This window comes from Salvelinus fontinalis, chromosome 16 (assembly GCF_029448725.1).
Source record: "Salvelinus fontinalis isolate EN_2023a chromosome 16, ASM2944872v1, whole genome shotgun sequence".
NCBI lineage: Eukaryota > Metazoa > Chordata > Actinopteri > Salmoniformes > Salmonidae > Salvelinus > Salvelinus fontinalis.
This window is the reverse complement of record NC_074680.1, coordinates 49633079-49654604: the sequence shown is the minus strand read 5'-3', so window position 1 is coordinate 49654604 and position 21526 is coordinate 49633079. Positions and strand designations below refer to the sequence as shown.

Sequence of the window (21526 nt, the reverse complement as noted above, 5' to 3'; positions counted from 1 at the left end):
AAACATGACAGTACCCCCCCACTCACCAAGCGCCTCCTGGCGCACTCGAGGAGGAACCCTGGCGGCGACGAAGGAAATCATCAATCAACGAACGGTCCAGCACGTCCCGAGATGGAACCCAACTCCTCTCCTCAGGACCGAAACCCTCCCCATCCACTAAGTACTGTTGACCACGTCCCTGAGAACGCATGTCCATGATCCTCCGTTCCTTGTAAATAGGTGCGCCCTCGACAAGGACGGGAGGGGGGGAGGGAAGACGAACGGGGGCGCGAAGAAAAGGCTTGACACAAGAGACATGGAAGACAGGGTGGACGCGACGAAGATGTCGCGGAAGAAGCAGTCGCACAGCGACTGGATTAACGACCTGAGAGACACGAAACGGACCAATGAACCGCGGAGTCAACTTGCGAGAAGCTGTCGTAAGGGAAAGGTTACGAGTGGAAAGCCACACTCTCTGACCGCGACAATACCTAGGACTCTTAATCCTACGTTTATTGGCGGCTCTCACAGTCCTCCCCGCAGACGAAGGCAGACCGGTACTAAAGTCTAAGGCGATCTGAGACCATGGTCGAGAAGGAATGGGAAGCGGTCTAAGACGATCGGCATGAGGAGAGTTACCTGACTTAGTCTGCGCGCAGTCCGGACAAGCAGCCACGAAACGGCGCGTGTCCCGCTCCTGAGTAGGCCACCAAAACCGCTGGCGAATAGAAGCAAGCGTACCCCGAACGCCGGGGTGACCAGCTAACTTGGCAGAATGAGCCCACTGAAGAACAGCCAGACGAATAGAGACAGGAACGAACAGAAGGTTACTAGGACAAGCGCGCGGCGACGCAGTGTGAGTGAGTGCTTGCTTTACCTGTCTCTCAATTCCCCAGACAGTCAACCCGACAACACGCCCTTCAGGGAGAATCCCCTCGGGTTCCGATGGCGACAATCGATGAGAAAAGTAAGCGCAGGGATGGACCTTATCGTCAGACTGGAAGCGCTGGGACAGAATGGCTCCCACGCCCACCTCTGAAGCGTCAACCTCGACAATGAATTGTTTAGTGACGTCAGGAGTAACAAGGATAGGGGCGGATGTAACACGCTTCTTGAGGAGATCAAAAGCTCCCTGGGCGGAACCAGACCACTTAAAGCAAGACTTGACAGAAGTCAGAGCTGTGAGAGGAGCAGCCACTTGACCGAAATTACGAATGAAACGCCGATAGAAATTAGCGAAACCGAGAAAGCGCTGTAACTCGACACGTGACTTAGGAACAGGCCAATCGCTGACATCCTGGACCTTAGCGGGATCCATCTGAATGCCTTCAGCAGACAGATAATCATCGAGAGCCTTACGTTCGGAAGCCGACAGAGAGAATAATCTACCCCGAGGAGAAGTGGTCCCCGGATGGAGATCAATACAACAATCATACGACCGGTGAGGAGGAAGAGAGTTGGCTCTGGACCGACTGAAGACCGTGCGCAGATCATGATGTTCCTCCGGCACTCCTGTCACATCACCAGGCTCCTCCTGAGTAGAGGGGACAGAAGAAACAGGAGGAATAGCAGACATTAAACACTTCACATGACAAGAAACGTTCCAGGAAAGGATAGAATTACTAGACCAATTAATAGAAGGATTATGACATACTAGCCAGGGATGACCCAAAACAACAGGTGTAACAGGTGAACAAAAAATCAAAAAAGAAATGGTCTCACTGTGGTTACCAGATACTGTGAGGGTTAAAGGTAGTGTCTCATATCTGATACTGGGGAGAGAACTACCATCTAAGGCGAACATGGGTGTGATCCTCCCTAACTCTCTGAGAGGAATGTCATGTTTCCGAGCCCATGCTTCGTCCATAAAACAACCCTCAGCCCCAGAGTCTATCAAGGCACTGCAGGAAGCAGCCGACCCGGTCCAGCGTAGATGGACCGACAAGGTAGTACAGGAACTTGATGGAGAGACCTGAGTAGTAGCGCTCACCAGTAGCCCTCCGCTTACTGATGATCTCTGACCTTTAACTGGACATGACATGACAAAATGTCCAGCAGAACCGCAATAGAAGCAAAGGCGGTTGGTGATTCTCCGTTCCCTCTCCTTAGTCGAGATGTGAACACCTCCCAGCTGCATGGGCTCAGTCTCTGAGCCGATGGAAGGAGATGGTCGAGATGCGGAGAAGGGAAGCCCCGCTGACGCAAGCTCTCTTTCCCGAGCACGGTGACGAAGATCTACCCGTCGTTCTATGCGGATGGCGAGTGCAATCAACGAGTCCACGCTGGAAGGAACCTCCCGGGAGAGAATCTCATCCTTAACCTCAGCGTGGAGTCCCTCCAGAAAACGAGCGAGCAACGCCGGCTCGTTCCAGTCACTGGATGCAGCAAGAGTACGAAACTCTATAGAGTAATCCGTTATGGATCGATCACCTTGACATAGGGAAGCCAGACCCCTGGAAGCCTCCTTCCCAAAAACTGAACGATCAAAGACCCGTATCATCTCCTCCTTAAAGTTCTGATAAACGTCAGAACACTCAGCCCTTGCCTCCCAGATAGCTGTGCCCCACTCCCGAGCCCGCCCAGTAAGGAGTGATATGACGTAAGCGATCCGAGCTCTCTCTCCAGAGTATGTGTTGGGCTGGAGAGAGAACACAATATCACACTGGGTGAGAAAGGAGCGACACTCAGTGGGCTGTCCAGAGTAACATGGTGGATTATTAACCCTGGGTTCCGGAGACTCGGAAGACCAGGAAGTAGCTTGTGGTACGAGACGAAGACTCTGAAACTGTCCTGAGAGATCGGAAACCTGAGCGGCCAGGGTCTCAACGGCCTGACGAGCAGCAGACAATTCCTGCTCGTGTCTGCCGAGCATTGCTCCCTGGAACTTGACGGTAGTGTAGAGAGAATCCGTAGTCGCTGGGTCCATTCTTGGTCGGATTCTTCTGTTATGCTGATGAAGGAGGACCCAAAAGCGACGAAATAGAAACAGAGTCTTTATTCCAGTCTTAGACAAAAACGATACTCCTGATATATCTAAGGTAAAAACAAAACAGGAAAACTGAAATCCTCTCGTCAGTAGAGATGAACGACTGGAGACGCGACCACTAGACACCTGCTCACACGCAGCATCTGATGAAGGCAAAAACACGATAGAGCGGAACAAGGACACAGAACAGCAAACATCAAACAAGAATCCGACAAAGACAGAAGCAGAAAACAGAGGGAGAAATAGGGACTCAAATCAGAGGGCAAAATAGGGGACAGGTGTGAAAGAGTAAATGAGGTCGTTAGGAGAAAGAGAAACAGCTGGGAGCAGGAACGGAACGATAGAGAGAGAGAGCAGGGGAGGGAGAGAGGGAGGAGGAGAGAGAGGAATAGAAAGAGGGAAAGAACCTAATAACCAGCAGAGGGAAGCACAGGGACAAGACATGAAGATCAAAGACAAAACATGACAGGTTCTGCTTGGTCTCAGACATCACTGAGGAAAGGTCTTTACCTCTCTGGTTCTGCCCAGTCTCAGACATCACTGAGGAAAGGTCTTTACCTCTCTGGTTCTGCTTGGTCTCAGACATCACTGAGGAAAGGTCTTTGCCTCTCTGGTTCTGCCCAGTCTCAGACATCACTGAGGAAAGGTCTTTGCCTCTCTGGTTCTGCCCAGTCTCAGACATCACTGAGGAAAGGTCTTTACCTCTCTGGTTCTGCTTGGTCTCTGACATCACTGAGGAAAGGTCTTTACCTCTCTGGTTCTGCTTGGTCTCAGACATCACTGAGGAAAGGTCTTTACCTCTCTGGTTCTGCTTGGTCTCTGACATCATTGAGGAAAGGTCTTTACCTCTGGTTCTGCTTGGTCTCTGACATCGTTGAGGAAAGGTCTTTACCTCTCTGGTTCTGCCCAGTCTCAGACATCACTGAGGAAAGGTCTTTACCTCTCTGGTTCTGCCCAGTCTCAGACATCACTGAGGAAAGGTCTTTACCTCTCTGGTTATGCCCAGTCTCAGACATCACTGAGGAAAGGTCTTTACCTCTCTGGTTCTACTTGGTCTCAGACATCACTGAGGAAAGGTCTTTACCTCTCTGGTTCTGCCCAGTCTCAGACATCACTGATGAAAGGTCTTTACCTCTGGTTCTGCCCAGTCTCAGACATCACTGAGGAAAGGTCTTTACCTCTGGTTCTGCCCAGTCTCAGACATCACTGAGGAAAGGTCTTTACCTCTCTGGTTCTGCTTGGCCTAAGCACTGAGAAAAGTTCTTATAAAAAATTATCTCTCTGAGTTCAGGTCTTCGTTGTTGCCTGGTGATCTTTTGCATTACAATCTGTAAAGTTTGCGGGTTTATTTGGGGCATTTTGTTTTTGACTAGGATCTTTGTGTTGAGAGCAGTTAGTTATGTGTTGTCTACATCCCTTTCCTGTCAAGTACTCACCAGTTTAAACTTCCTGACATTGGCCGTGTTCCAGAGCATCGAATCCATGATACATTGTTGGTAAATGGTGACTGACTGCTATAAAAATAATCATGAGTAGTTATATATAAGATGCCAGGTGATTTGTTGATCAGTCAGTTGCGACTGACCTGCAATGTCAAACATTGCTCCCCCCCCACCTGACCTTTGACCCTCCAGCTCTTTTCTCCTGTCCCCCAACTGACCTCTGACCCTCCAGCTCACCTCTCCTGTCCCCCACCTGACCTCTGACCCTCCACCTCACCTCTCCTGTCCCCCACCTGACCTCTGACCCTCCAGCTCACCTCTCCTGTCCCCCACCTGACCTCTGACCCTCCAGCTCACCTCTCCTGTCCCCCACCTGACCTCTGACCCTCCAGCTCACCTCTCCTGTCCCCCACCTTACCTCTGACCCTCCAGCTCACCTCTCCTGTCCCCCACCTGACCTCTGACCCTCCAGCTCACCTCTCCTGTCCCCCACCTGACCTCTGACCCTCTCCTGTCCCCCACCTGACCTCTGACCCTCTCCTGTCCATACCCCTACAGGTTTGAGAGATGAAAACCTCAAGATGGTGGCAGCGATTTTCCATCATCAGCTTCCTGTTAGGGGTGTGGCTTCCCGCCTGGATCATGGCCCAGACAACGCCCCCTACCCAGGGCACCACCTCCCCCAAACCCCAGAACGACCGGCTGCAGTTCCGTCTGGTGGGGTACCCCCGGAAGCACAACGAGGGGCGCATCGAGGTCTTCTACAAGGGAGAGTGGGGGACCATCTGTGACGACGACTTCTCTCTGTCCAACGCCAACGTCCTCTGTCGCCAGCTGGGATTCGTCTCCGCTACGGGTTGGACACACAGCGCCAAGTACGGCAAGGGCCTAGGTGAGCTATAACAACTGTCACAGAGCAGTTATACCACATTTATACAAGACCATTTCATAAGCATGAAGGATGGACACATGACGCCAGGTTATAGCAAGGGCCAAGGTCAGTAATATAACTATTATATAGCGAGCTTAAAGGCCCTACAACATGGAGCGGCCATTAGAAAACCATTAATCAGTACAGATCACAAATGCTACAGGATACATTGGTTTACAATGAACACGCACAATACACTATTCTCTATGTTATAGTTGACCGACGGTGACTTGATTGTCTATTCTCTATGCAGGGAAGATCTGGCTGGATAATGTTCAGTGTAACGGAGGAGAGAAGAGTATTGACCTGTGTAAGTCTCGAGGCTGGGGCAACAGTGACTGCACACACGATGAGGACGCTGGAGTCATCTGCAAGGACGAGAGGCTTCCTGGGTTTGTCGACTCCAACGTCATCGATGTAAGGCATTTACAAATGGCGTTACGCAGTAGCAGGGTCGGGGGTCAATCCCAGTCAATTCAGGAAGTTCACTAGAGACCTAATTTCTAATTCTATTCAATGCCTTTTGAATGAAGAACATGTTGAATTAAAATTGGCTTTACCCATAGGACTCTGGTCAAAAGTAGTGTACTATGTAGGTAATAGGACTCTGGTCTAAAGTAGTGCACTATAATAGGGAATAGGACTCTGTTCAAAAGTAGTGCACTATATAGGGAATAGAATGCCGTTTGGGATACAGTTATATGTACTGCTGCTCTGTAACCAGCCTGCTGCTGTCTGGGTTTATGCACTCTGCATAGGTCACTGAGCTGAACATAACAGGGACTAGGACTGCAGGTGAAAATGAACAGCTGCTGATTTCCTGGTGGGTTGAAGGAGCTGTGTGGTGATGCACCATAGAGCCCTATGCTAGAGTTTACAATTACACTCTCGTAGATCATTCCCTACGTCATAACATGGCCATGTCATAAGTTAACCACTGGTGATGACTGTCCAAACTGAGGAAGCACAGTTGAAAAGCACATAGGTGCCAGACAGCCAGTCTTTTTCCATCTACCTCCTCTCTCTCTCTCTCTCTGTCTCTGTCTCGCTGTCTCTCTGTCTCTCTGTCTCTCTGTCTCTCTGTCTCTCTCTGTCTCTGTCTCTATGTCTCTCTGTCTCTGTCTCTCTGTCTCTCTCTCTCTACCCTCCTTCTCCTCCCCCTCCCCCTCCTGCTCTTACCCCTCCTGCTCTACCCCCTCCCCCTCCTGCTCTTCGCCTCCCCCTCCCCCTCATGCTCTTCGCCTCCCCCTCCTGCTATTCCCCCTCCTCCGCCGCCTCCTCCTGCTCCTCCCCCTCCTCCCCCTCCCCCTCCCCCTTCTGCTCCCCCCCTCCTCTTCCCCCCCTCCCCCTCCCCCTCCCCCTCCTGCTCCTCCCCCCTCCCCCTCCCCCTCCTGCTCCTCCCCCTCCTCCCCCCCCTCCCCCTACCCCTCCTGCTCCTCCCCCTACCCCTCCTGCTCTCCCCCCCTCCCCCTCCTCCCCCTCCCCCTCCTGCTCTTCCCCCTCCCCATCCTGCTCCTCCCCCTCCTCCCCCTACCCCTCCTGTTCCTCCCCCTCCTCTTCCCCCTCCCCCCCTCCCCTACCCCTCCTGCTCCTCCCCCTCCTCTTCCCCCTCCTCTTCCCCCTCCCCTATCCCTCCTGCTCCTCCCCCTCCTCTTCCCCCTCCCCCTCCCCCCTCCCCCTACCCCTCCTGCACCTCCCCCTACCCCTCCTGCTCTTCCCCCTCCTCCTCCTCCCCCTCCCCCTCCTGCTCTTCCCCCTCCCCCCCTCCTCCTCCCCCTCCTCCCCTCCCCCTCCTGTTCTTCCCCTCCTCCCCCTCCTCCCCCTCCCCCTCCTGCTCTTCCCCTCCCCCTCCCCCTCCTCCCCCTCCTGCTCTTCCCCCCCCCTCCTCCTCCCCCCCTCCCCCTCCCCCTCCTGTTCTTCCCCTCCTCCCCCTCCTCCCCCTCCTGCTCTTCCCCTCCCCCCTCCTCCTCCCCCTCCTCCCCGTCCTCCCCCTCCTCTCTGTGTTCCTGTGGCCTGACTCCTCCTGTGTCCAGTCTGGCAAACAGACAACAAGCCAGGAGTTCAGCCAACTCCTATTCCACCCACTGACTTCAGATCAGTTACAACCAGTTACTGTTCGTGCCTTTAGTCACCCACTCACTATGATCTGACTTCAGATCAGTTACAACCAGTTACTGTTACTCCCTTTAGTCACCCACTCACTATGATCTGACTCAATGCAATGCAGCCTGGGAATCAAGATCAGTTACAACCAGTTACTGTTACTGCCTTTAATAACAACCAGTTACTATTACTGCCTTTAGTCAACCAGTTACTATTACTGCCTTTAGTCAACCAGTTACTATTACTGCCTTTAGTAACAACCAGTTACTATTACTGCCTTTAATAACAACCAGTTACTATTACTGCCTTTAGTCAACCAGTTACTATTACTGCCTTTAATAACAACCAGTTACTATTACTGCCTTTAATAACAACCAGTTACTATTACTGCCTTTAATAACAACCAGTTACTATTACTGCCTTTAGTCAACCAGTTACTATTACTGCCTTTAATAACAACCAGTTACTACTACTGCCTTTAGTCAACCAGTTACTATTACTGTCTTTAGTCAACCAGTTACTATTACTGCCTTTAGTCAACCAGTTACTATTACTGCCTTTAATAACAACCAGTTACTACTACTGCCTTTAGTCAACCAGTTACTATTACTGCCTTTAGTCAACCAGTTACTATTACTGCCTTTAATAACAACCAGTTACTATTACTGCCTTTAATAACAACCAGTTACTATTACTGCCTTTAGTCAACCAGTTACTATTACTGCCTTTAGTCAACCAGTTACTATTACTGCCTTTAATAACAACCAGTTACTATTACTGCCTTTAATAACAACCAGTTACTATTACTGCCTTTAGTCAACCAGTTACTATTACTGTCTTTAATAACAACCAGTTACTATTACTGCCTTTAGTCAACCAGTTACTATTACTGCCTTTAGTCAACCAGTTACTATTACTGCCTTTAATAACAACCAGTTACTATTACTGCCTTTAATAACAACCAGTTACTATTACTGTCTTTAGTCAACCAGTTACTATTACTGTCTTTAGTCAACCAGTTACTATTGCTGCCTTTAGTCAACCAGTTACTATTACTGCCTTTAATAACAACCAGTTACTGTTACTGCCTTTAATAACAACCAGTTACTATTACTGCCTTTAGTCAACCAGTTACTATTACTGCCTTTAGTCAACCAGTTACTATTACTGCCTTTAGTAACAACCAGTTACTATTACTGCCTTTAATAACAACCAGTTACTATTACTGCCTTTAATAACAACCAGTTACTATTACTGCCTTTAGTCAACCAGTTACTATTACTGCCTTTAGTCAACCAGTTACTATTACTGCCTTTAATAACAACCAGTTACTATTACTGCCTTTAGTTAACCAGTTACTATTACTGCCTTTAGTCAACCAGTTACTATTACTGCCTTTAGTCAACCAGTTACTATTACTGCCTTTAGTCAACCAGTTACTATTACTGCCTTTAGTCAACCAGTTACTATTACTGCCTTTAATAACAACCAGTTACTATTACTGCCTTTAGTCAACCAGTTACTATTACTGCCTTTAATAACAACCAGTTACTATTACTGCCTTTAATAACAACCAGTTACTATTACTGCCTTTAATAACAACCAGTTACTATTACTGCCTTTAGTCAACCAGTTACTATTACTGCCTTTAATAACAACCAGTTACTATTACTGCCTTTAGTCAACCAGTTACTATTACTGCCTTTAGTCAACCAGTTACTATTACTGCCTTTAGTCAACCAGTTACTATTACTGTCTTTAGTCAACCAGTTACTATTACTGCCTTTAATAACAACCAGTTACTATTACTGCCTTTAGTCAACCAGTTACTATTACTGCCTTTAATAACAACCAGTTACTATTACTGCCTTTAATCAACCAGTTACTATTACTGCCTTTAATAACAACCAGTTACTATTACTGCCTTTAGTCAACCAGTTACTATTACTGTCTTTAATAACAACCAGTTACTATTACTGCCTTTAATAACAACCAGTTACTATTACTGTCTTTAATAACAACCAGTTACTATTACTGCCTTTAATAACAACCAGTTACTATTACTGCCTTTAGTCAACCAGTTACTATTACTGCCTTTAATAACAACCAGTTACTATTACTGCCTTTAGTCAACCAGTTACTATTACTGCCTTTAGTCAACCAGTTACTAATACTGCCTTTAATAACAACCAGTTACTATTACTGCCTTTAGTCAACCAGTTACTATTACTGCCTTTAATAACAACCAGTTACTATTACTGCCTTTAGTCAACCAGTTACTATTACTGCCTTTAGTCAACCAGTTACTAATACTGCCTTTAATAACAACCAGTTACTATTACTGCCTTTAGTCAACCAGTTACTATTACTGCCTTTAATAACAACCAGTTACTATTACTGCCTTTAGTCAACCAGTTACTATTACTGCCTTTAGTCAACCAGTTACTATTACTGCCTTTAATAACAACCAGTTACTATTACTGCCTTTAATAACAACCAGTTACTATTACTGCCTTTAGTCAACCAGTTACTATTACTGCCTTTAGTCACAACCAGTTACTATTACTGCCTTTAGTCAACCAGTTACTATTACTGCCTTTAGTCAACCAGTTACTACTACTGCCTTTAATAACAACCAGTTACTATTACTGCCTTTAGTCAACCAGTTACTATTACTGCCTTTAGTCAACCAGTTACTATTACTGCCTTTAGTCAACCAGTTACTATTACTGCCTTTAGTCAACCAGTTACTATTACTGCCTTTAATAACAACCAGTTACTATTACTGCCTTTAGTCAACCAGTTACTATTACTGCCTTTAGTCAACCAGTTACTATTACTGCCTTTAGTCAACCAGTTACTATTACTGCCTTTAGTCAACCAGTTACTATTACTGCCTTTAGTCAACCAGTTACTATTACTGCCTTTAGTCAACCAGTTACTATTACTGCCTTTAATAACAACCAGTTACTATTAATGCCTTTAGTCAACCAGTTACTATTACTGCCTTTAGTCAACCAGTTACTATTACTGCCTTTAGTCAACCAGTTACTATTACTGCCTTTAGTCAACCAGTTACTATTACTGCCTTTAATAACAACCAGTTACTATTACTGCCTTTAGTCAACCAGTTACTATTACTGCCTTTAGTCAACCAGTTACTATTACTGCCTTTAATAACAACCAGTTACTATTACTGCCTTTAGTCAACCAGTTACTATTACTGCCTTTAATAACAACCAGTTACTATTACTGCCTTTAATAACAACCAGTTACTATTACTGCCTTTAGTCAACCAGTTACTATTACTGCCTTTAATAACAACCAGTTACTATTACTGCCTTTAGTCAACCAGTTACTATTACTGTCTTTAGTCAACCAGTTACTATTACTGCCTTTAGTCAACCAGTTACTACTACTGCCTTTAATAACAACCAGTTACTATTACTGCCTTTAGTCAACCAGTTACTATTACTGCCTTTAGTCAACCAGTTACTATTACTGCCTTTAGTCAACCAGTTACTATTACTGCCTTTAGTCAACCAGTTACTATTACTGCCTTTAATAACAACCAGTTACTATTACTGCCTTTAGTCAACCAGTTACTATTACTGCCTTTAGTCAACCAGTTACTATTACTGCCTTTAGTCAACCAGTTACTATTACTGCCTTTAGTCAACCAGTTACTATTACTGCCTTTAGTCAACCAGTTACTATTACTGCCTTTAGTCAACCAGTTACTATTACTGCCTTTAATAACAACCAGTTACTATTACTGCCTTTAGTCAACCAGTTACTATTACTGCCTTTAGTCAACCAGTTACTATTACTGCCTTTAGTCAACCAGTTACTATTACTGCCTTTAGTCAACCAGTTACTATTACTGCCTTTAATAACAACCAGTTACTATTACTGCCTTTAGTCAACCAGTTACTATTACTGCCTTTAGTCAACCAGTTACTATTACTGCCTTTAATAACAACCAGTTACTATTACTGCCTTTAGTCAACCAGTTACTATTACTGCCTTTAATAACAACCAGTTACTATTACTGCCTTTAATAACAACCAGTTACTATTACTGCCTTTAGTCAACCAGTTACTATTACTGCCTTTAATAACAACCAGTTACTATTACTGCCTTTAGTCAACCAGTTACTATTACTGTCTTTAGTCAACCAGTTACTATTACTGCCTTTAATAACAACCAGTTACTATTACTGCCTTTAATAACAACCAGTTACTATTACTGCCTTTAGTAACAACCAGTTACTATTACTGCCTTTAGTCAACCAGTTACTATTACTGCCTTTAATAACAACCAGTTACTATTACTGCCTTTAGTCAACCAGTTACTATTACTGCCTTTAGTCAACTAGTTACTATTACTGCCTTTAATAACAACCAGTTACTATTACTGCCTTTAATAACAACCAGTTACTATTACTGCCTTTAATAACAACCAGTTACTATTACTGCCTTTAATAACAACCAGTTACTATTACTGCCTTTAATAACAACCAGTTACTATTACTGCCTTTAGTCAACCAGTTACTATTACTGCCTTTAATAACAACCAGTTACTATTACTGCCTTTAGTAACAACCAGTTACTATTACTGCCTTTAGTCAACCAGTTACTATTACTGCCTTTAGTCAACCAGTTACTATTACTGCCTTTAGTCAACCAGTTACTATTACTACCTTTAGTCAACCAGTTACTATTACTGCCTTTAATAACAACCAGTTACTATTACTGCCTTTAGTCAACCAGCTACTATTACTGCCTTTAGTCAACCAGTTACTATTACTGCCTTTAATAACAACCAGTTACTATTACTGCCTTTAATAACAACCAGTTACTATTACTGCCTTAATAACAACCAGTTACTATTACTGCCTTTAGTCAACCAGTTACTTTTACTGTCTTTAATAACAACCAGTTACTATTACTGCCTTTAATAACAACCAGTTACTATTACTGCCTTTAGTCAACCAGTTACTATTACTGCCTTTAGTCAACCAGTTACTATTACTGTCTTTAATCAACCAGTTACTATTACTGCCTTTAGTCAACCAGTTACTATTACTGACTTTAGTCAACCAGTTACTATTACTGCCTTTAGTCAACCAGTTACTATTACTGTCTTTAGTCAACCAGTTACTATTACTGCCTTTAATAACAACCAGTTACTATTACTGCCTTTAATAACAACCAGTTACTATTACTGCCTTTAATAACAACCAGTTACTATTACTGCCTTTAAGACCAGTTACTATTACTGCCTTTAGTCAACCAGTTACTATTACTGCCTTTAGTCAACCAGTTACTATTACTGCCTTTAGTCAACCAGTTACTATTACTGCCTTTAATAACAACCAGTTACTATTACTGCCTTTAGTCAACCAGTTACTATTACTGCCTTTAATAACAACCAGTTACTATTACTGCCTTTAGTAACAACCAGTTACTATTACTGCCTTTAATAACAACCAGTTACTATTACTGCCTTTAATAACAACCAGTTACTATTACTGTCTTTAATAACAACCAGTTACTATTACTGCCTTTAATAACAACCAGTTACTATTACTGCCTTTAGTCAACCAGTTACTATTACTGCCTTTAATAACAACCAGTTACTATTACTGCCTTTAATAACAACCAGTTACTATTACTGCCTTTAATAACAACCAGTTACTATTACTGCCTTTAGTCAACCAGTTACTATTACTGGCTTTAGTCAACCAGTTACTATTACTGCCTTTAATAACAACCAGTTACTATTACTGCCTTTAATAACAACCAGTTACTATTACTGCCTTTAGTCAACCAGTTACTATTACTGCCTTTAGTCAACCAGTTACTATTACTGTCTTTAATCAACCAGTAACTATTACTGCCTTTAGTCAACCAGTTACTATTACTGACTTTAGTCAACCAGTTACTATTACTGCCTTTAGTCAACCAGTTACTATTACTGTCTTTAGTCAACCAGTTACTATTACTGCCTTTAATAACAACCAGTTACTATTACTGCCTTTAATAACAACCAGTTACTATTACTGCCTTTAATAACAACCAGTTACTATTACTGCCTTTAAGACCAGTTACTATTACTGCCTTTAGTCAACCAGTTACTATTACTGCCTTTAGTCAACCAGTTACTATTACTGCCTTTAATAACAACCAGTTACTATTACTGCCTTTAATAACAACCAGTTACTATTACTGCCTTTAGTCAACCAGTTACTATTACTGCCTTTAATAACAACCAGTTACTATTACTGCCTTTAATAACAACCAGTTACTATTACTGCCTTTAATAACAACCAGTTACTATTACTGCCTTTAATAACAACCAGTTACTATTACTGCCTTTAATAACAACCAGTTACTATTACTGCCTTTAGTCAACCAGTTACTATTACTGCCTTTAGTCAACCAGTTACTATTACTGTCTTTAGTCAACCAGTTACTATTACTGCCTTTAGTCAACCAGTTACTATTACTGCCTTTAATAACAACCAGTTACTATTACTGCCTTTAGTCAACCAGTTACTATTACTGTCTTTAGTCAACCAGTTACTATTACTGTCTTTAGTCAACCAGTTACTATTACTGCCTTTAGTCAACCAGTTACTATTACTGCCTTTAATAACGACCAGTTACTATTACTGCCTTTAGTCAACCAGTTACTATTACTGTCTTTAGTCAACCAGTTACTATTACTGCCTTTAATAACAACCAGTTACTATTACTGCCTTTAATAACAACCAGTTACTATTACTGCCTTTAATAACAACCAGTTACTATTACTGCCTTTAGTCAACCAGTTACTATTACTACCTTTAGTCAACCAGTTACTATTACTGCCTTTAATAACAACCAGTTACTATTACTGCCTTTAGTAACAACCAGTTACTATTACTGCCTTTAGTCAACCAGTTACTATTACTGCCTTTAATAACAACCAGTTACTATTACTGCCTTTAGTCAACCAGTTACTATTACTGCCTTTAGTCAACCAGTTACTATTACTGCCTTTAATAACAACCAGTTACTATTACTGCCTTTAATAACAACCAGTTACTATTACTGCCTTTAATAACAACCAGTTACTATTACTGCCTTTAGTCAACCAGTTACTATTACTGCCTTTAATAACAACCAGTTACTATTACTGCCTTTAGTAACAACCAGTTACTATTACTGCCTTTAGTCAACCAGTTACTATTACTGCCTTTAGTCAACCAGTTACTATTACTGCCTTTAGTCATTCAGTTACTATTACTACCTTTAGTCAACCAGTTACTATTACTGCCTTTAATAACAACCAGTTACTATTACTGCCTTTAGTCAACCAGTTACTATTACTGCCTTTAGTCAACCAGTTACTATTACTGCCTTTAATAACAACCAGTTACTATTACTGCCTTTAATAACAACCAGTTACTATTACTGCCTTTAGTAACAACCAGTTACTATTACTGCCTTTAAGACCAGTTACTATTACTGCCTTTAGTCAACCAGTTACTATTACTGCCTTTAGTCAACCAGTTACTATTACTGCCTTTAATAACAACCAGTTACTATTACTGCCTTTAATAACAACCAGTTACTATTACTGCCTTTAGTCAACCAGTTACTATTACTGCCTTTAATAACAACCAGTTACTATTACTGCCTTTAGTCAACCAGTTACTATTACTGCCTTTAATAACAACCAGTTACTATTACTGCCTTTAGTAACAACCAGTTACTATTACTGCCTTTAATAACAACCAGTTACTATTACTGCCTTTAATAACAACCAGTTACTATTACTGCCTTTAGTCAACCAGTTACTATTACTGCCTTTAATAACAACCAGTTACTATTACTGCCTTTAGTAACAACCAGTTACTATTACTGCCTTTAATAACAACCAGTTACTATTACTGCCTTTAATAACAACCAGTTACTATTACTGCATTTAATAACAACCAGTTACTATTACTGCCTTTAGTCAACCAGTTACTATTACTGCCTTTAATAACAACCAGTTACTATTACTGCCTTTAGTCAACCAGTTACTATTACTGCCTTTAGTCAACCAGTTACTATTACTGCCTTTAATAACAACCAGTTACTATTACTGCCTTTAGTCAACCAGTTACTATTACTGCCTTTAGTCAACCAGTTACTATTACTGCCTTTAGTCAACCAGTTACTATTACTTCCTTTAATAACAACCAGTTACTATTACTGCCTTTAATAACAACCAGTTACTATTACTGCCTTTAATAACAACCAGTTACTATTACTGCCTTTAATAACAACCAGTTACTATTACTGCCTTTAGTCAACCAGTTACTATTACTGCCTTTAATAACAACCAGTTACTATTACTGCCTTTAGTCAACCAGTTACTATTACAGCCTTTAGTCAACCAATTACTATTACTGCCTTTAGTCAACCAGTTACTATTACTGCCTTTAGTCAACCAGTTACTATTACTGTCTTTAGTCAACCAGTTACTATTACTGCCTTTAATAACAACCAGTTACTATTACTGCCTTTAGTCAACCAGTTACTATTACTGTCTTTAGTCAACCAGTTACTATTACTGTCTTTAGTCAACCAGTTACTATTACTGCCTTTAATAACAACCAGTTACTATTACTGCCTTTAATAACAACCAGTTACTATTACTGCCTTTAGTCAACCAGTTACTATTACTGTCTTTAGTCAACCAGTTACTATTACTGCCTTTAATAACAACCAGTTACTATTACTGTCTTTAGTCAACCAGTTACTATTACTGCCTTTAATAACAACCAGTTACTATTACTGCCTTTAGTCAACCAGTTACTATTACTGTCTTTAGTCAACCAGTTACTATTACTGTCTTTAGTCAACCAGTTACTATTACTGCCTTTAGTCAACCAGTTACTATTACTGCCTTTAATAACAACCAGTTACTATTACTGCCTTTAGTCAACCAGTTACTATTACTGTCTTTAGTCAACCAGTTACTATTACTGCCTTTAATAACAACCAGTTACTATTACTGTCTTTAGTCAACCAGTTACTATTACTGCCTTTAATAACAACCAGTTACTATTACTGCCTTTAGTCAACCAGTTACTATTACTGCCTTTAATAACAACCAGTTACTATTACTGCCTTTAATAACAACCAGTTACTATTACTGCCTTTAGTCAACCAGTTACTATTACTGCCTTTAATAACAACCAGTTACTATTACTGCCTTTAGTAACAACCAGTTACTATTACTGCCTTTAGTCAACCAGTTACTATTACTGCCTTTAATAACAACCAGTTACTATTACTGCCTTTAGTCAACCAGTTACTATTACTGCCTTTAGTCAACCAGTTACTATTACTGCCTTTAATAACAACCAGTTACTATTACTGCCTTTAATATCAACCAGTTACTATTACTGCCTTTAATAACAACCAGTTACTATTACTGCCTTTAATAACAACCAGTTACTATTACTGCCTTTAGTCAACCAGTTACTATTACTGCCTTTAATAACAACCAGTTACTATTACTGCCTTTAGTAACAACCAGTTACTATTACTGCCTTTAGTCAACCAGTTACTATTACTGCCTTTAGTCAACCAGTTACTATTACTGCCTTTAGTCAACCAGTTACTATTACTACCTTTAGTCAACCAGTTACTATTACTGCCTTTAATAACAACCTGTTACTATTACTGCCTTTAGTCAACCAGTTACTATTACTGCCTTTAGTAACAACCAGTTACTATTACTGCCTTTAGTCAACCAGTTACTACTACTGCCTTTAATAACAACCAGTTACTATTACTGCCTTTAGTCAACCAGTTACTATTACTGCCTTTAGTCAACCAGTTACTATTACTGCCTTTAATAACAACCAGTTACTATTACTGCCTTTAGTAACAACCAGTTACTATTACTGCCTTTAATAACAACCAGTTACTATTACTGCCTTTAATAACAACCAGTTACTATTACTGCCTTTAGTCAACCAGTTACTATTACTGCCTTTAGTCAACCAGTTACTATTACTGCCCTTAGTCAACCAGTTACTATTACTGCCTTTAATAACAACCAGTTACTATTACTGCCTTTAGTCAACCAGTTACTATTACTGCCTTTAGTCAACCAGTTACTATTACTGTCTTTAATCAACCAGTTACTATTACTGCCTTTAGTCAACCAGTTACTATTACTGACTTTAGTCAACCAGTTACTATTACTGCCTTTAGTCAACCAGTTACTATTACTGTCTTTAGTCAACCAGTTACTATTACTGCCTTTAATAACAACCAGTTACTATTACTGCCTTTAATAACAACCAGTTACTATTACTGCCTTTAGTCAACCAGTTACTATTACTGCCTTTAATAACAACCAGTTACTATTACTGCCTTTAATAACAACCAGTTACTATTACTGCCTTTAAGACCAGTTACTATTACTGCCTTTAGTCAACCAGTTACTATTACTGCCTTTAGTCAACCAGTTACTATTACTGCCTTTAATAACAACCAGTTACTATTACTGCCTTTAATAACAACCAGTTACTATTACTGCCTTTAGTCAACCAGTTACTATTACTGCCTTTAATAACAACCAGTTACTATTACTGCCTTTAGTCAACCAGTTACTATTACTGCCTTTAATAACAACCAGTTACTATTACTGCCTTTAGTCAACCAGTTACTATTACTGTCTTTAATAACAACCAGTTACTATTACTGCCTTTAATAACAACCAGTTACTATTACTGCCTTTAATAACAACCAGTTACTATTACTGCCTTTAGTCAACCAGTTACTATTACTGCCTTTAGTCAACCAGTTACTATTACTGCCTTTAGTCAACCAGTTACTATTACTGCCCTTAGTCAACCAGTTACTATTACTGCCTTTAATAACAACCAGTTACTATTACTGCCTTTAATAACAACCAGTTACTATTACTGCCTTTAGTCAACCAGTTACTATTACTGCCTTTAGTCAACCAGTTACTATTACTGTCTTTAATCAACCAGTAACTATTACTGCCTTTAGTCAACCAGTTACTATTACTGACTTTAGTCAACCAGTTACTATTACTGCCTTTAGTCAACCAGTTACTATTACTGTCTTTAGTCAACCAGTTACTATTACTGCCTTTAATAACAACCAGTTACTATTACTGCCTTTAATAACAACCAGTTACTATTACTGCCTTTAATAACAACCAGTTACTATTACTGCCTTTAAGACCAGTTACTATTACTGCCTTTAGTCAACCAGTTACTATTACTGCCTTTAGTCAACCAGTTACTATTACTGCCTTTAGTCAACCAGTTACTATTACTGCCTTTAATAACAACCAGTTACTATTACTGCCTTTAGTCAACCAGTTACTATTACTGTCTTTAATAACAACCAGTTACTATTACTGCCTTTAGTCAACCAGTTACTATTACTGCCTTTAATAACAACCAGTTACTATTACTGCCTTTAGTCAACCAGTTACTATTACTGCCTTTAATAACAACCAGTTACTATTACTGCCTTTAATAACAACCAGTTACTATTACTGCCTTTAATAACAACCAGTTACTATTACTGCCTTTAATAACAACCAGTTACTATTACTGCCTTTAATAACAACCAGTTACTATTACTGCCTTTAATAACAACCAGTTACTATTACTGCCTTTAGTCAACCAGTTACTATTACTGCCTTTAGTCAACCAGTTACTATTACAGCCTTTAGTCAACCAATTACTATTACTGCCTTTAGTCAACCAGTTACTATTACTGCCTTTAGTCAACCAGTTACTATTACTGTCTTTAGTCAACCAGTTACTATTACTGCCTTTAGTCAACCAGTTACTATTACTGCCTTTAATAACAACCAGTTACTATTACTGCCTTTAGTCAACCAGTTACTATTACTGTCTTTAGTCAACCAGTTACTATTACTGCCTTTAATAACAACCAGTTACTATTACTGCCTTTAATAACAACCAGTTACTATTACTGCCTTTAATAACAACCAGTTACTATTACTGCCTTTAGTCAACCAGTTACTATTACTGCCTTTAGTCAACCAGTTACTATTACTGCCTTTAGTCAACCAGTTACTATTACTGCCTTTAGTCACAACCAGTTATATTACTGCCTTTAGTCAACCAGTTACTATTACTGCCTTTAGTCAACCAGTTACTATTACTGCCTTTAATAACAACCAGTTACTATTACTGCCTTTAATAACAACCAGTTACTATTACTGCCTTTAGTCAACCAGTTACTATTACTGCCTTTAATAACAACCAGTTACTATTACTGCCTTTAGTCACAACCAGTTACTATTACTGCCTTTAGTCAACCAGTTACTATTACTGCCTTTAGTCAACCAGTTACTATTACTGCCTTTAATAACAACCAGTTACTATTACTGCCTTTAGTAACAACCAGTTACTATTACTGCCTTTAGTCAACCAGTTACTATTACTGCCTTTAGTCAACCAGTTACTATTACTGCCTTTAATAACAACCAGTTACTATTACTGCCTTTAATAACAACCAGTTACTATTACTGCCTTTAATAACAACCAGTTACTATTACTGCCTTTAATAACAACCAGTTACTATTACTGCCTTTAATAACAACCAGTTACTATTACTGCCTTTAGTCAACCAGTTACTATTACTGCCTTTAGTCAACCAGTTACTATTACTGCCTTTAATAACAACCAGTTACTATTACTGCCTTTAGTCAACCAGTTACTATTACTGCCTTTAGTCAACCAGTTACTATTACTGCCTTTAGTCAACCAGTTACTATTACTGCCTTTAGTCAACCAGTTACTATTACTGCCTTTAGTCAACCAGTTACTATTACTGCCTTTAGTCAACCAGTTACTATTACTGCCTTTAGTCAACCAGTTACTATTACTGCCTTTAGTCAACCAGTTACTATTACTGCCTTTAATAACAACCAGTGACTATTACTGCCTTTAGTCAACCAGTTACTATTACTGCCTTTAGTCAACCAGTTACTATTACTGCCTTTAATAACAACCAGTTACTATTACTGGCTTTAGTCAACCAGTTACTATTACTGCCTTTAGTCAACCAGTTACTATTACTGCCTTTAATAACAACCAGTTGCTATTACTGCCTTTAGTCAACCAGTCACTATTACTGCCTTTAATAACAACCAGTTACTATTACTGCCTTTAGTCAACCAGTTACTATTACTGTCTTTAGTCAACCAGTTACTATTACTGCCTTTAATAACAACCAGTTACTATTACTGCCTTTAATAACAACCAGTTACTATTACTGCCTTTAATAACAACCAGTTACTATTACTGCCTTTAATAACAACCAGTAACTATTACTGCCTTTAGTCAACCAGTTACTATTACTGCCTTTAGTAACAACCAGTTACTATTACTGCCTTTAGTCAACCAGTTACTATTACTGCCTTTAATAACAACCAGTTACTATTACTGCCTTTAGTCAACCAGTTACTATTACTGCCTTTAGTCAACCAGTTACTATTACTGCCTTTAATAACAACCAGTTACTATTACTGCCTTTAATAACAACCAGTTACTATTACTGCCTTTAGTCAACCAGTTACTATTACTGCCTTTAGTCAACCAGTTACTATTACTGCCTTTAATAACAACCAGTTACTATTACTGCCTTTAATAACAACCAGTTCCTATTACTGCCTTTAATAACAACCAGTTACTATTACTGTCTTTAGTCAACCAGTTACTATTACTGCCTTTAATAACAACCAGTTACTATTACTGCCTTTAGTAACAACCAGTTACTATTACTGCCTTTAATAACAACCAGTTACTATTACTGCCTTTAGTCAACCAGTTACTATTACTGCCTTTAGTCAACCAGTTACTATTACTGTCTTTAGTCAACCAGTTACTATTACTGCCTTTAATAACAACCAGTTACTATTACTGCCTTTAATAACAACCAGTTACTATTACTGCCTTTAATAACAACCAGTTACTATTACTGCCTTTAGTCAACCAGTTACTATTACTGCCTTTAGTCA

At 40.7% G+C, this 21526-nt stretch overlaps 1 protein-coding gene across 2 annotated transcripts in view; it reads left to right on the top strand.

Moving 5' to 3' along the window:
* Positions 1 to 21526, top strand: part of LOC129813314 (lysyl oxidase homolog 3B) — a 328772-nt gene that overhangs the window by 12159 nt on the left and 295087 nt on the right. For both annotated transcript variants that reach the window (XM_055865659.1, XM_055865656.1), the window contains exons 2-3: positions 4966 to 5299; positions 5592 to 5755. In XM_055865659.1, the coding sequence (XP_055721634.1) occupies positions 4975 to 5299; positions 5592 to 5755 (489 nt within the window). In that variant the 5' untranslated portion in view covers positions 4966 to 4974. The remainder of the gene's footprint in view (positions 1 to 4965; positions 5300 to 5591; positions 5756 to 21526) is intronic.